General features: G+C 41.2%; 1 protein-coding gene across 4 annotated transcripts; it reads right to left on the minus strand.

Annotated features, from left to right (window-relative positions):
* Positions 1-37: 37 nt before the first annotated feature.
* Positions 38-12,763, minus strand: sgce (sarcoglycan, epsilon). 4 transcript variants are annotated; one of them, XM_055058883.1, is made up of 13 exons: positions 12,078-12,763; positions 10,330-10,440; positions 7,249-7,371; positions 6,064-6,221; positions 5,732-5,804; positions 4,496-4,694; positions 3,894-4,056; positions 2,993-3,207; positions 2,542-2,568; positions 1,935-2,123; positions 1,607-1,650; positions 924-961; positions 38-646 (listed from the first exon to the last, which is right to left on the minus strand). In XM_055058883.1, the coding sequence occupies exons 1-13, from the start codon at positions 12,112-12,114 to the stop codon at positions 596-598; spliced, it is 1,428 nt and encodes a 475-aa protein (XP_054914858.1). In that variant the 5' UTR covers positions 12,115-12,763; the 3' UTR covers positions 38-595. The 4 variants fall into 4 exon arrangements, with proteins under 4 accessions (XP_054914858.1, XP_054914855.1, XP_054914857.1 ...); XM_055058880.1 differs by lacking the exon at positions 10,330-10,440 and having other exon boundaries at positions 12,078-12,755; XM_055058882.1 differs by lacking the exons at positions 924-961; positions 10,330-10,440 and having other exon boundaries at positions 12,078-12,754.
* Between the last annotated feature and the right edge of the window lie 2,603 nt (positions 12,764-15,366).

Genomic DNA, 15,366 nt, shown 5'->3' on the forward strand with positions numbered 1-15,366 from the left:
CTTTTTTTGCTCATGTGTATTGCTCAAAACCATTAAATATTTTATAAAGAATTTATTACCAACTCATACATTACATAAAATTGACACATTACAAACTCCCTTTGCTCTGAGGTCCATATGTTTAACATAGACACGTCTAGTGGATCTGCTGCTCCTCGGTTACAGATTCTCACCAAACAGGAATGATATGTGACTGAAACCTTCCATGTGAGACATGCAGGCTGATAACCGGGAATGCGAAATAGTTCAAATGTGTGCGACGTTCCCACAATGCCCACACGTCATGAATTAACACTTTGCATGCCAGGAATCCACCCGGATTTGCTGGATGGCGTGTCGCTGAAGTAGCCGTCGACGCCTGACGCAGAGGGTCATGCCTAAGATGCTAAAGGTCACGCAGTCGGAAGCACGAGTGGAAAAAGAGATGCGTTAATCGCCACTGACATTGTTGCAGTTTTCGGCAATAATACAGCAGTTACATGATTTAATATCATGCAGCCCTACTTTGGCGCAAATGTTAGAAAACACACACCCACAAAAAAAAAAAAAAAAAAAACAGACAGATGGAAGGCAGTTCCTACGCTGGAGCTTCTGGTCATAGGTTCAGGGCTTCAGCCACCTTCCTTTCCTCAGGGATACCATTTACCTGGGACAGATATCAAAAAAATGTTGTTAGATCCTGCTGCGCTCTGAAGAGATCAGTGACGTTATGTTATGGGTGGGTTGTCACAGTATGGCCGAGGTTCAACAGTTTTCAAAAAAGCTAAAATTCACATTTCTGTCATTTCTGTCAATCTTACCAGTAATATATCAGGTTATACCATAACAATTTCATGCTGGCATATAGTATGAAAAAAATCCTGTACAATGCAAGAAAAACTATTCAAATGACACATCAATCATCTCAACATAATTGCACCTACCTCCAGTCTTCGAAATGTTGACATGACATAATTATCTCCTTTGTTAGCAGTGAACAGAGAGAGCAGTTGGTTAGTGCGTCATGCAACTGATTGTCATGCTCACTAGAGGGCGCTCACACACTGTCAACATAAGGGTGACAAACTGAGGCTTCTTCTCCAAAATGCGTCTTTGTTTCTTTGTTTAGGAAATGTTCTAAGTACATCCACTGACCCAGACGTATTTAGGAAGCAGATATAATGTGATTATTTAAATCCTCCAAAGGAAATCAAATGAAGTGGCTTTTAGAGAAACACTGTAGCAGCGTGTGTGAAAGATGAAATCTGAATGCTTAGACTTTTCAAGTCAGAATTCAGACAAATCTTTTACTGTTTCCGTTTTCCTCATTTTAGCTTTAGCTACTTTTTCCACCTTAAACATTTGATGTTGATATAAGCATATTCAAGAAGTGCTGGAGATGTTTGGTAGAACTCTCAATTTAGGGCTTTAATTATTTGTAAAGTTTCTGGTAGTGTTGTTACTTTTGTTACATTTTCAAATGAAGTTGAAGAGTTCAGACATGGTGTGATTAGGGAAGCTCAAACAGCACAATATGAAGTTGGACGAAGAATGAACCAAGTGTAGTTTGCTGTTATGACTGTCTGAGTAACAGACTGCATTTTTAGACACCTCTGATCATACTAACCTGATGGCCTCTGCTGTGGTATTGTAATCTGATTCTGCAGATTCCTGAAGACAAAAACAGACAATAGGGTAAATCATGCAATTATTTCCGATAATTTATTATTATTTTTTTTCTACTTTCTACTATTATTGTCTACGAAATGCACCATGGCCTTTTCGCTTTTTGTCAGATTATAAAAGCAAATTTAGGTATGAATTTGGATAAAAAGGGACTTTGTGCTTAACAATCGCATGAAATTGCCCGAAAATACAACTAAGAGTGTGAAAATATGTGATACTTTAGGACGACTCCTATAAACTTGACCGAACAAGCGCTTCACTTCACTCACGCCTGTGTCTGCATGAGGGGCATGCTGGTGGTCTCGTAGTTGTCGGGGTGAATGGGGGGCACCACCTCCCCGCTGACCGGGTTGAAGACGGGCAGGGTGGACAGAGGCCAGGAGATCTCGCGGTTCTTGGACATCCCCCGCAGCTCCTTGGTGGACTTCTGGATGGTGCTGTGGTGAACCAGCTGGATGCTGGGGAACAAGAGAAGCGGTGAATATTCGTCGCAGCGTGTCACTTTATGTACGGCATGGCGAAGGTTCTCTCATCCTGCACTTCGCCTAGTGGTCATGCACAAAATAAACAGAACGCCCAGCCCCAATCTGGAAGAATGCAGAGGAGGGTTTTCTTTTGTTCAGCAAAATTACTCATGTTGAATTACTGAAGTCTTATTACACCTAACTCCCTGCAGCGGGTCATTAATTTTCAGCAGCCCATTAAATGAATGGATGGCAACACACAGATGAGCATATGAATGGAAATGAATGGCCATCGGTGACAACAGAAATAACAAAACAATGACTAAAGAGAGGGAACAAAAACAGCCCAAAAACAAAAAAAAATAAACCAACAACAACAAAAAAAAAAACACAGGAGAGGTAAAACACTTACGCTGGTGTTTGCATGTTTCTTTTTTCCCTAGAAACAAAACAAAATGGATGAATTAAATACTAATATTAATAGTTGAAGCAACATCTAGACACAAATGAATGAAGTGTTGCATTAAGTCAGAGTGGAAGTGGAAATGGAGTGAACAGAGGGAGGCGCTTCTCTTCCAGCCTGTAAATGACCAAACAACACGAATAAATGACCTTCAATGGACTGAGAAGCAACACCAACAAACAAACAAAAAAATCACATAAAGTAATGAGAAACTTAATATAAATGGATCACAATACCAGATGGTAATGACAAGCTGCAGCTTTCAGTCAAGATTAGATTTTTGTCCAATCAACCTGCCACTATCTAGACCCTTCGTTCAGAAACCTGATCGCGACCTTTTGTCGAACGTCTTTGGGGCGGTATTAGTGCAGAAACAAATGGCAAGGCCGTGCACACTTACACCCCCTCCCGTCTGCAGCACATAGTGTAGCCCAGGATGAAGAAGAGGACGAGGGCCACGGCGGACGGAATGGCCAGCGTCACCAGGAAGTCGGAGAAGTAATCTGGGCTCTTCAGAGACTCCGACGGGGGGTTGTACTCCCCGAACTCGGGCAGGATGCCCGTGCCCGGATCTGGGCGGGAAACGTACACCGGAACCACTTTGTTGATATCGACCTAGAGCAGAAACTCAGCGGTAAGTTTCAGTTGATACACTGTGGCTGATGTGATGATTTGCAGCGCTTTCCACAGATACTGGAATGTCTGATCATATATTTTTTTTCTGTTATTCAAACAACAATTTGAAAAATCTAACTTTTTAATCTGAGCGTATATATTCAGTGGGAAAAAAATAAATAAATAAATTAAACATGACAAAAAAAACCAGTCCTCACATTTCTGGTAACACATTCTTACCAAGGATGCCATAACACTGCAAAAACACAAAAGTATTTTTGATCTAGTTTCTAGTAAAAATATTTTATTATATTTCAGACAACAATAAAACAAACTTACAAGTAACTTTTCAGCAAGAAATAAGAGCTTGTTGTAAGTCATTAATTCCTTCATAGTGATTTAAAAAAGTCCCTGCTTACTTATAACAGGGGAAAATGCCTTGTTCCATTAATAATTAGTACTTTTTTATCAATATTAAGTAATCATTCACTTAAAACATTAAGTTCTATATCCTGCTGAAAAATTACCTGTAAGATAGGTTTGTCTTATTTCAAGAGTAATAAGACATTTGCACTAGAAACTAAACCAAAAAATATCTAGTAGGGTTTTGTGTTTTGGCAGCGTGTTCTGGTTTTTGTTAGGCAGCGTTTTGGTGTCGTGGCAGAGTAACGCCGGCGTCTCCTCACCAGGGAGATCTTACACCAGTCGATGTGAAACTGAGCTCTGAATTTCTTGTCACAGCTGATGACAGGCTCCATCTCCTGACTGCAGCGCAGCTGGTTGTGCGGGTTCTCCACCTCCCGCAGGCACGACGAGAAGGGGACGTCGGCGCCGACCATCACGTACACACTGAGGAGGAGGTGAGAGAAGAAAGGAGAAGGGAAGAACGGGGAAGACGAGACTTGTTTTCTGTGTTTAGAAGGAGGCTCGTAAGAAAGCGCTCCTGCTCCTCTGAGTTTTCTCCTACATGCTTTCATCTTCCGACACATTAGCATCAATCTTTGATGTGCAGCTCACAGCGGGTCATGTGGGCTTCCCTCCCAACTTAACAAGCTGAGTGTCTTGACAGTGCAGATGGTGAGGTGTTTTTATCTGATTCACAGGGAACTGAGGGACCCTCAAAGCCCCAATTAAATAAAATGTCAAAGAGGAGCGAGTGGGCACAGAATTTGTTGGTGGAGACAGGATAAAAGGCTGCTGGGGGAAGAGTTTCTTCTGAAGAACTAAACCTCGTAGAAATGGAGAGCATCTCAAAGTTAATGATGCAAATCCACGTCCAGATCCTCACCCTTCTTTTAGGTTGTTGATAGGCAGGGGCACCCGGCCACCGCGGTCCAGCGCCGACGTGATGTTGATGGCGTTGAGCCGCTCGGGCTGCCACACGTTCTTCACGGCGCCCAGAAAGTCTCCCAGCACCTCGCTGGCCAGCATCTCCTCCACGTTCATGTTTTTGATGTAAAACTCGGCCTGGTAAGGCAGCGGGAACTCTGAACACAAACACAGGGAGGGGGACCAGCAAGAGGCGGGCTCAATCAAACGCCGGCGACGCAGATTTTACCCCGGAGATCCCGGTATGTTTTCAGGTTTCGGACTCCTTCTGGCGCCAGATGGCTGATGACATCACGCTGCACAAAGAGTGATGTCACGCAGAGGCAGCAAGCAGCTGCCTGAATTTAAGCCCCTTCGTCGGTTTACGATTTAATGCATGCACCGCGGCTGGTCAACAAGCTGTGAAACACACAGATGTGCTGTGTGACTGCAGAGACACAGAGGAGCATCTGCTGCCTTCCAATAGATAAATGTCGCATTTCGCTTGAAACTCCACATCATTATTCCTTTGCTAATTTGTGTTTTCTATTAAAATTATTGCTAAAAAAAATAGAAAATGGGACAACCATCATTGCATCATTTCAGGCGAATTAGAAGATCCAGCAGAGCAGAAAAATACACTGTATTAACAAGTTTCTGGACAATAAGCTGTAACAGAACAGTTAGTCCCGGAAATGTTACTGTCAGACCAAGAGAGCTGAAACCACTAATCATAATTAATCGATTGAAATAACCGTCAACCAGTCATCATTTAATCATTAGCTGGAATATGCAGACTCTGAAAACAGCCATTTGTTGAAGGAACAATTGTTGTAGAAAAGTAATTAAGCCAAAACTGTCCAAAAATAATCATACAATTTGCATCCCAGATAAAAAAACAAAGAACAACCTTCTTTGTCTATAAATATGTTCTGCACAGAACTCCTCGAGTGACAGAGATTTAGCTTTGTGTGGTACAAATTCTGAAAAGGAGACAAAAATTCTCTCAGAAGCACCTTTTGCTCTCCAATTACTAAAACAAAAAAATAAATAAAGACTTCTATTCTTTAAAGAGATATTTGATATCTGTAGGCAAAATATTCAAAGGCCTTCTTTTCCATCCTGTTTCAGAGTACCAAATGTGCTATTAATTAATTAGCAAAACTTTTAAGCCCCATCTCTACTAGCTCTAATCATTCATAGAGGCGCCTCGTACCTTCTGTCGCCATGATGTTAATGACCAGGTTGTGCCGCGCCGTCTCAAACGTGCGTCTGTTGTAGGCGGTAATCTGCGACACAGAGGGGGTGAAAGTTTAAGCCCAGATCAGTGTAGCTTAGATGGCTGGAGTTCCCAGGCCGGAGCTGAGATAGATGCAGGACGTAAGGCGCCGTATCGAGACATACATGAGCCGTGCCCGACACGGTAAGCCTTTTGGGAATGGAAATTCAACGGTAGCTTATAGGCCGGCAGACAGATCAGAAAACACACACAAGAACTCGGGTCTGAAAACTGCACGCGTAGTATCAGAGCGACTCTGAGCCACTCACCTCTATCACAGTCGGCTTGCCGACATGCTCTGCAGTGGGGGAGCCGTAGAGGACGCCGTCGCCGTGAGGAGTCCTCTGGATGTAGCGCAGCCAGCCGGGCCTGTCGGGGAAGCCCTTCAGGTTGGTGTTGAAGGTGATCGGATCATTGCTGGCATCACCTGGGGAGAAGATTGTTTAATGATGACCGCCGCTGCCGGGATTTGCGGTGGGTCAGAGCCAATTCCATAATGAGCATTTAGACCGACCAGATGAATAGCAGACATGTGACTGAAGCCAGCGGAGAATCCCTCTCTAGTGAAACTGGACGCACAGATGAAAACCCAAACGTTTTAGCTGCAATCAGCTGATGTACCAATTAGAATACAAAAAGAAACAGAAACAATACTCATAATTCTCTTTTCGACCCCACCTGTCATGAGCAGTTGTTGGAATCAAGTTTGTCTGAGCAAATAGTCATTGTTTTGCTGAAAGCAACCACAAAATCAGGAGCTCATATTTTAGTTTTGGTATTGTTACGCTTTTGTTTTGTTTGTATTACATGTCCACCCACTAGGGGCACTGTTATGCCAGGAGCATATGTTATTGGTTTGTGTTCTTCTTCGGTGCTCTCTGTCTGTCTGTTCGGGGGATGCACATGGCGGAATAAAGTTGAGCAAAGAAACGAGTTATTTTTTTTTTACTGACTAACATTGGTAGCAGAGGATGGTTAGTAACTACAGAGTTCCGCCAACGTTTGAGGAAGGAAAGCCTTACGAAAGCTGGAAGAATGAAGTCAACATTTGGACGAGAGTTACAGATTTGGAGAAGAAAAAGCAAGCGCTGGCTGTCGCCCTGGCTCTGTCTGGAAGAGCGCGGGACACGGCGATGGAAATTCCGGTAGACGATCTAAATAAAGACACTGACTAACAGGTATCGTATATTAATGATGCGGTTAAAATGGCAAATCTTGAGTCTTCTTCGCTTACTAACAGCATACACATCAAAGAGTGTTGCTGCGCGTTGCATGTGTTCTCTGATCGGGAAAAGGTCCGGATTTTGGGTTATAACTGGGTTATTGGTGCTCTACTCAGTCTGGGGTTCACAACCGTTTATTCTGATTAAGATGAAAATCAAAAGATTCTCATCGCTGGCAGATATTTTTGGTGCATCTCCGGGTTGGACAAACTGCAAATGTTTGTGTTGTACCTGATTTGGGGTAAGGAGGAAACTCTCCTTTGAAGTGCTCTCTCTCCAGCACGTGGACAAACAACACGCCAGCTGATGGGTAGACATTACGGTCGGCGTGGGATCTTGACAGGATGGTGATGACTGAAAAACACATTTCAAAGAACATGGAGGTTAGTTCCTCTTAGCTGAGCATCTTGTTAACACTCCTTCTCTGCATGTACACAAGGGAATTTATAGAAAAGGGAAATAAGGGAAGAAAACTACTAAAAAGTAGGGAAAAGAAGCCACCCAGAGTGCGCTGGATCATTTTATGCTTTCACATTAGACCCACAAACTTATTAGTGAACACATTAAAGAAGGTACTAACTACATTTGAAGGATTTCTGAGTATGCTAATTGTTGTTTTTCTCCTCAGCAGCCTTCCTTTTGGCTCAACCTTTAACCTTTTGCCGCATGATTTTCATAATCTCACTTTTTTTTCTTCTCCTCTGTACCACAGCAAGTGGAAACTCAATTTTTAATCACCATGGGAGACTGAGTGCAGAGCTAAGAAGAGGAGGAGGATGAGGAAGGAGCTGTGGCACCAGAGAAATGTGCTGTAAAGTGAAAGTTAGGGGCCACAAAGCAGATTTGAGCTGCTCTCGCTTCCAGATAGACAAATTCAAGACGCACTACACAGCTGGAAAAAAGCTCAGAAAGCTCCGTGTTCATTCCCACCGGTGAAATGCTGCATATTTCATTTATTTTTAGGCTTTTATTTAAGAAATACTTTTTGTAGAACCGAACCACAACTTGCTACACTGATCACGCTGCAAAATGCAACAGTCGTTGCTCTGCCTTTGAACCAAGATGCTGCTTTTTGATTAGGAATTTATTTTCACGCACAAAAAACAAGCAAACAGGGAAACCTTCATGATACTCTTAGCAAGTATCATAATGCTAATGATGTGTTCAAATCTTTACCCAAATGTATGTCTCATTGCAACAGAATCATCTCACAAGAAAAAATTTGCTCATTTTTAATTGACTTTAGCTTTGGAGACTGAAAGTGGTGGTGATGAAGAAGGTTAATTCAGTGTCTGGTGAAACATTTCTCTTTTGAATTAGCCCTGTTTTTGGGGGGAGGAAGGGTTTTGGTCATTATTGTGCTGAAACAGCTAGATATGATGAGTTTTCAATTTCCTGGCAGAAGATATTAAATATTATATTAAAATTTTTTTTTTTTTTCAAACTGTTCATAATCCCCTTACACTCCCAGAGTCTGGAAGTCAAATAAGACCCACAACATCATTTGTGTGAATTGTTACAGAATTACTCTGAGTAATTCAGGCACTGCTAATTTGTAAAAGCAATTATTTATTTGCTGACATGGGATTTCCCCGCCACTCTCCTCAATTAGTAAACGTACTCAACTTTTTTAAATGCCTTTTTCAAAAGCATTTTATCAAAATTCATTTTTGCTAAGTGTCCCACTGACTTAGAAAGCTGCTGTCCATTTTAATCCGTCTCTATGAAAAAACACAGTCAAAATGAAAATAGTACTGAACAAGTCAGAAAAAAAGAAGAAAACACTGATGCACACAGAATGGGACATTTACAATTCAAAATCACAGCAACACAGACTCTGACCCAGCCATATGTCTGGTGTCCCCAGGGGCGCTGTCACAGCTTGATACAATCAATGGCGTTTGGCAGCCGCTAAATCTACACCTGAGGTTCTGTCCACCACATCTCTTTCGAAGCAATCGCCTGAGCATGACTAATCCCCACAATAGCTCATCTGGTTGCAGCTATTGCACCCACGCCAGCAGGATCTGGGTTAGCCGAAGACCAAAAACAAAACCTCATTTAATTTTATCAGACCGTTTCCTAAGTAAGAATCCAGTCTGAATGGGCCCGATTTCTTTCTATTACCTGACCATGTGGGGCCACAAAAAAAATACACTCCTACCAAAACAATGGTAATGATGTGAACGTATTGTCTCCTTTGGATTGTGTTTCACCTCCTTTCTAAGCCAGCGTAAATAAAGATCAGTGACTTTAGCCTCACTGGGGATCTGCTTATAGCACTCAATCTGCTTATTTGTGGCCGGGGTGAGCCTGCCAAGCACTCTCGAGATGATGAATCTGAGCGCGTCACCCAGGTGTTTTAATACATTACCAATTAAAAGTTAATGCTAAACTGTACACTGAAATCTGTACCAATTCTGGGGAGAAAAAAAAAAAACGTCAAAAAGAACAAGTTGGACGTTATTTTTTTATACGGCACAGATTCCAAAAAAACTATGTCCCCCAAAAATAATAATGACAAATTTTTAAAAAATTTGAACAGAAGGTTAAAAAGAAAGGGCGTGTCTGACAGTAATATAACTTGGTAGATCACTTACAGACCTCGAGGGTGGTGGAAATAGGTAACCAGATTTAATGCATTTCTTAGCCAACCTTGCACCAGCTCATGGGATGCCTCTCTGGAGCTCTGAGCTTCCATAACGGTTTCAGCCAACAGAGCTCTCTCTAACTAGCTGAGGGCTGAGCCAAGGAAAAGCGCCTCCGTCCTTCTGTCCTGCTGAAATGAGGCTCGTGTGCGCACGTCTACTGGATCAGGAGGAATTCATGTGCTTCTTTGGTGCTTAGGAAGAAAGCAGAACCAACAAGGATTGCCACTGTTTGCGACTGACGCCCTGGCATGCCCCTGATGACGAGTTTGAACTTGTTATTCTGAAGTCACACATGGAAGTGAAACTTGCTGCTTTCGCAACAAGCAGAAGGACGGGGCTCTGGACAACAGTGGACACGAAGCAAAAAGACCAAAAAAAAAAAAAAGAAAGGTAAAAACTAATTTTTTTTCTAAAATTATTCGTTTTAGATTATTTAAAGCAACGATAAAAAGTCGGTATAAATATTTTTAATCACAATTAGAATGAAATTTCTATCAAGGACAACATTTTAAAAGAACAAAGGTTGTGCTTAAGAAGAAGCAGGAAGGTAAAAACAATGATGCCGCTATTAGGGGAGCCAGCTGAACTTGCCACTGTGTTATGAGAGGGAGGGATGAGGCAGCGGGTCAAGTGAAGTGCACCACCGCACAAACCCACTCACCGTCTTTGTACAAGGTTCGTCTCTGCAGCAAAGCCACGGCCTGCTCCGAATGGACATTTCCTTCATGAAACTCTCTGAGTGTCACTTCTTGGGCATGCACAATGTAAACCACTGCATCGATAAAATAGAAGCACGCATAAAACAAAGGGGCTTTTCTCAGCAAATTCTGGAATAATGTTCCTCCCACCTACACACAACTGCTTGTAAGACACAAGAAGAAAAAGCAGTTTCACAAGAAATCCTAAATTTAGTGTTTTGTTATCGTTTCCCCTGCTTAAGTCAGCACAGACACAGCTGATGTTTACAATCTGTGCCTCTGGCTCTCGCAAAAAGTTATCTTTTTGACATGACAACCTTTATGTTCCTTTATGTTTTAGCCACTCTGGTTTTGATCTGAGATCTCGCTGCTTTTGCTGGAATTGGTTAACTTTTTATGTATTGGATTTTTATATTATACGACTGGACGGAAATGAATAGGGAACAGACGCTCAACAGGCTAACTTCTATTAGCAATACAAGTCAATAACAATGGATTTTCCTGCATTTTATACTTAGCACTGTAACATACTGACAATAAATGTGGGTGAAAGACCTAATGGAGTTCAGACAATCAGAAAAAAAAATGTTATGCTAATATTGAATTTTGTGGTCCAAGGTGGTGGGAAACCATTCACTTTTCCATTCAAAATTGCACATTTTAGCATCTTTATGTGCATTTTGCAACTCTGAACAAGAAACTTTCACCTCCTGAACACATATTTAAACCATATGATTCAACTAATCAATGCCAGTCAACATATATGTTTGCATATTTCTTTATTGTGTCTGTTTCTTTTTTTTCCTGTCAAAATTGTGGTACTGGAAAATCTTTGTATTCACCTAAGCAGTACTAGTATAACAAGTACAAGTGATCATGGCTAATTTTAAGCCAAGTGCATCTCAGAAAATGCTGGATTTAATTTAATTTCTGCATAAGACGTCAACTTCGTATATGGATTCAACATACACATGGTATTATATTGGTTTTACATAGCCTGTCTTTTGTCTCTCATCTTCCACTTAAGACTTTGATCATTCCTGTTGTTCCTGTATCCAACATGTTTTTTTTTCCTTCCACTTAACTTTCCATCCAAAATGCTAAGCACTTTGCGAGCAGCCACCATTAGCAGTTACCGTTTATGGCTTGTGGACGGTGTCAATTGCTATCCACAATCTATTTTCCCCGTGATTTCGTAGAACTTCAATGGCCAGAAGAAAAGCCATTTTTGTTTGCCAATATTCTACTATTCGGCTTTAATAAGCCGTAAGCCACTATAATTTAAAAAATGGGAGGGGAATGTGTCAATATATGTTATGTGAGTTTCGTATTTTTAATAGAAAAACTAAATAAACTCTCGTCTGATAATTTAGAGATGCACCTGTAAGTGTAACTGGAGGAGCTGGGCCGCTATTAAACAAAAACATGAGCATTTAAAATTACTGGTTAAGCGACTGAAACGATGCAACAGCATTATTGTCGACATATTGTTTAACATTTTCTGGTTCTGTTCGCGTTGTGGCACACAGAACCCTGCTTTTAACGGTCGAGCTGTCAGCCGGTAGCCATTTTCCACGTCTTCCTCCTCCGCGAGCCCTCTGGAAAAAATGACCGAAGCGGCTAAAACGGGCAGCGGGCTAACTAGCCGGCTAACTAGCATCGACGACGAAACGCGAACGACGCATGACTGTCGGTTTAAATCGATACCTACCCGTTCCCAGCAACACCGTGGCAGCTGCGGCGAGCATGGTGTAAAGTCCTCCACGTCAACCTCGCATGGAAATATATGCTTTGTTTGTTTCTTTTTTTTTTTTTATCCTGTCTTCACTGAGGTTTGACAGCCATTATAATGAGCATCCTGCAGCATTCCTCCCTCCGCCTCCTTCCTTCGCTGGATTCAGCGCCGCTTCTTATTGGCTGAACATCTGGATGGAAATAGATGGCAACGTGTTGTGCATAGTGAAAAAGAAACGCCACGCCTTTGCTTGAAAGATCCCTTTTGGAAGAGCTTCAGTTTCTCCGAGCTGCTGTCGCACATGCTTGCTCGTTCTACTCTGCTGTTTGAAGCGCATCACTCCCTCTTTTAAATGTACTGGATTTTGCCTCCAAATTCACAGAAGGTCATCTGAAGGCAGAGCCGGCCAAGTCTCCAGCTTGACCTCCCGAGCACAGCTGGGGGCAGAAGGTTGTTTTGAAAGTCTGCTTCAGTCTGTCCTGCAGCGGCTGCCTTAGCAGACAGATGGTCGTGTTTCGGGCCCTGCTGGGTCCCCCCTAATGTGCTTTGGGACCCCTAATTGACCCCCACACGCTCCCCTGTTGCCAGTCACCTCTAAGACAGCTCTTTGAAAGCAGTGATGAACATCTTCTGTTTCATAAATTCTTAGGTGATACTCAAGCCTTGGCTTTCGCAGCGAAAAACACCATCCCTTTTGCTCTGATGCGCTGTTTTCTCCCATCTATCCCCATAAGATTATTTTTAGGCTGCTTAGCAACATCTTACGCAGCCTGTGTTTAGACAAGTATGAATGTATTTGTAAAGGAGGCGTTACGCAGCCACCCGATCAAGGGGAGCGAGCCTACTGCATGTTTGTGCTGGGGAAAAAAAAGCCTGATTTGGGATTTTAATGTATAAATTCAATGGCAGCCTTAAATAACTTTAACAAGATAAAATGTATCTACTGTGTCTTTCTATCTATATTATGCAGTTTGTTAATTTTTGATGACTCAAATCAGTTAGTTGAGACGCTGGACTCTAGAGGCGGGTCTTGAAAAGATGAAAACCTGGATGACTTTACATTTTGTGCTTTTAAATTCAGACAGGATGGAAGTTGTCATCTTAGGCTCTTGATCTTTGAAAAATAAACTATTTAGTCTGTAAATAACGTAATGGGTTTTGCATAATGGGACTGAACTATGTGGTTGCTTTTCACAAAGTAACTTTTGCTGTGATTTGATGCTATATAAACAAACTGAACTGGATTGAATTGAAATGGTGAAAGCTATTTCAAAAAACATAAAACATAACCTCAGTGTTTTCCTTTTTAAAATTGGTATCCAATGTGATGGACCAACACTGCTAATGGAAAATATGTAATTGTCAAAACAGTTCAGAGTAAAACCCAAAATCAGTGACAAGCACTTGTTATACATTGTTAGACTTTCTGTACATGTGAAATTAACAGTGGTCTCTATTATACCATAGCAGAATCACTGAAGAAACTCTGGATCGTCTGTAAAAGGAATCACACATTTCGGAGTTGACAAAAGCTTCCTTGTTTCCTCGTGATTAATCACATGATTTTCTGCTTTAGGTGGTGTGTCTGTGAACTGCAGTGTGACCCAACCAGCTGGAATGTCGGACTTGCATAGATCCTGCTAAGCATGAACGAAAAAAAACAGTATTCAGATTCCTAAATGACTTGGAAACTAAATTCTTAAACACGGCTTGTTAAAGAGTGAAGAAATCCAGGACGTAGTGAAAAAAGTGAGTGAATTCATGTTGGAGATTACGTTATATTGAGTTTTTATCTCAATCAAAATTGGACTGCCTGGACATTTCCAATACAATCAAGGCTTTGATAAGGCAGATGTTTGTTGTTAGTTCAAAGACTAAACTCTAGCTCTATGTAGTCATGTCACAGTGGGCGTATACGGTTTCATTTTAGAGTTGATGATCCAAAAATATATAAAAATTTGAATAAAAAAGCAGCTTGTTAGCTATACTAGACTTTAATTGTTGATTTATGTCAATAAAACATACTTTTAAATCCTAAAACCGCAAAATTAATGAGTATCTCAACTTGAAACTCACCTCTTTTAAATCTTAAGAGTTTAGAGTCAGAGTTATTTAAAAGACTATTTAAAACAAAAAAACAATTTGATATTTTATGAGTTTATTAATATGTGGCTACCAAAGGAGCAAATTAAGAGCTGCGAAGGTATTTTTAAAGCTGAACAATGTTTTTCTCTAAAACATGACGTTGGCGTGGATGAAACTAGTTATATGATGTAAATGCGCAACACTTTTGAGTTTTTGAAGTAAGTTGCTGTAAAGTTGTTATTTTGCAAGCAATAACCTTATGTGGGTTCTGCAGTTATCAAAATCTGGATGAAGAGAAAGGCGTTTTGACTGATGACAAGTCAGACCCGGGATAGGTTCAGAGTAAGGTTATGCCTGGGATCTCTTCGATAAATTAAACACACATTGGCATACAACACAAGAATATTCAGTCATTTATTTATTTCTAATATGACCTCAGAGAGTCATATTAGATGTTAGAGGCTGCAGCTGAGAAATTCATTTTTCCACCATTCTATTTTCAAGCACTATCACTTCTGCTAAAACTTTATACGGCTGATTCAGATCGCTGAATCAGCTATTAGTGCAATACGTGTGTCTGTCACGTCGGCCAAACGACTCACGCCTTTCAGACCAATTCCATCACCAAGGTTCAAAATGTTCCGTTACTTTAAGTAATGAGAACAAGAAAGAATGATCACATTCAGTCTGACTTAAACAAAGTATGCCCTTCTTTGTGACAGGAATGCCTCATGATGAAAAAAATACACACTCCTGTTTGCTGGGATAATGCTGAACACAAGCAACTGTCACTTTTCTGTGTGAGTTTGTTTTGCGGAACAAATTGTGCCAATTTCAAAATGGCAGAAAAGCCAATCTAGTCTGGCTGACAATTAAACTTTTGTGCTTCTTCGCACTATCAAAAACGTACACAGAAATGTACAGCATGTAAGACCCTGACTACTTAACGCAACTCCCTAGAACCCAAATTAAAATAATAACAACAACAACAATTATAATAATAATTAAAATAAATAAATCCAAACTATCCCTTTATGTCTAAATGTAAAGTTCTGGCAGTTGAACTGCAGCACGACGACAAAACAGCTGTAAACTTTCTGGCCCCCGCACCGCCGTTTGGGAACCCCTCTCCTATGGACCACCAGCATCAGTGTGGCCCTTGGCCCCACACCACCCAGAG

The sequence above is a fragment of the Poeciliopsis prolifica genome, unplaced genomic scaffold (genome assembly GCF_027474105.1).
Source record: "Poeciliopsis prolifica strain line A6 unplaced genomic scaffold, Auburn_PproV2 SCAFFOLD052, whole genome shotgun sequence".
NCBI lineage: Eukaryota > Metazoa > Chordata > Actinopteri > Cyprinodontiformes > Poeciliidae > Poeciliopsis > Poeciliopsis prolifica.

Excerpts from the sequence above, each read along its gene's own strand:
- sgce (XM_055058883.1), bottom strand. The coding sequence starts at position 12,114 with ATGCTCGCCGCAGCTGCCACGGTGTTGCTGGGAACGG. Across the intron at positions 10,441-12,077 it reads CACGGTGTTGCTGGGAACGG|TGGTTTACATTGTGCATGCC; the intron begins GTAGGTATCGAT and ends TTATCGATGCAG. Across the intron at positions 2,569-2,992 it reads TGCTGCAGACGGGAGGGGGT|GGAAAAAAGAAACATGCAAA; the intron begins GTAAGTGTGCAC and ends TTTTGTTTCTAG.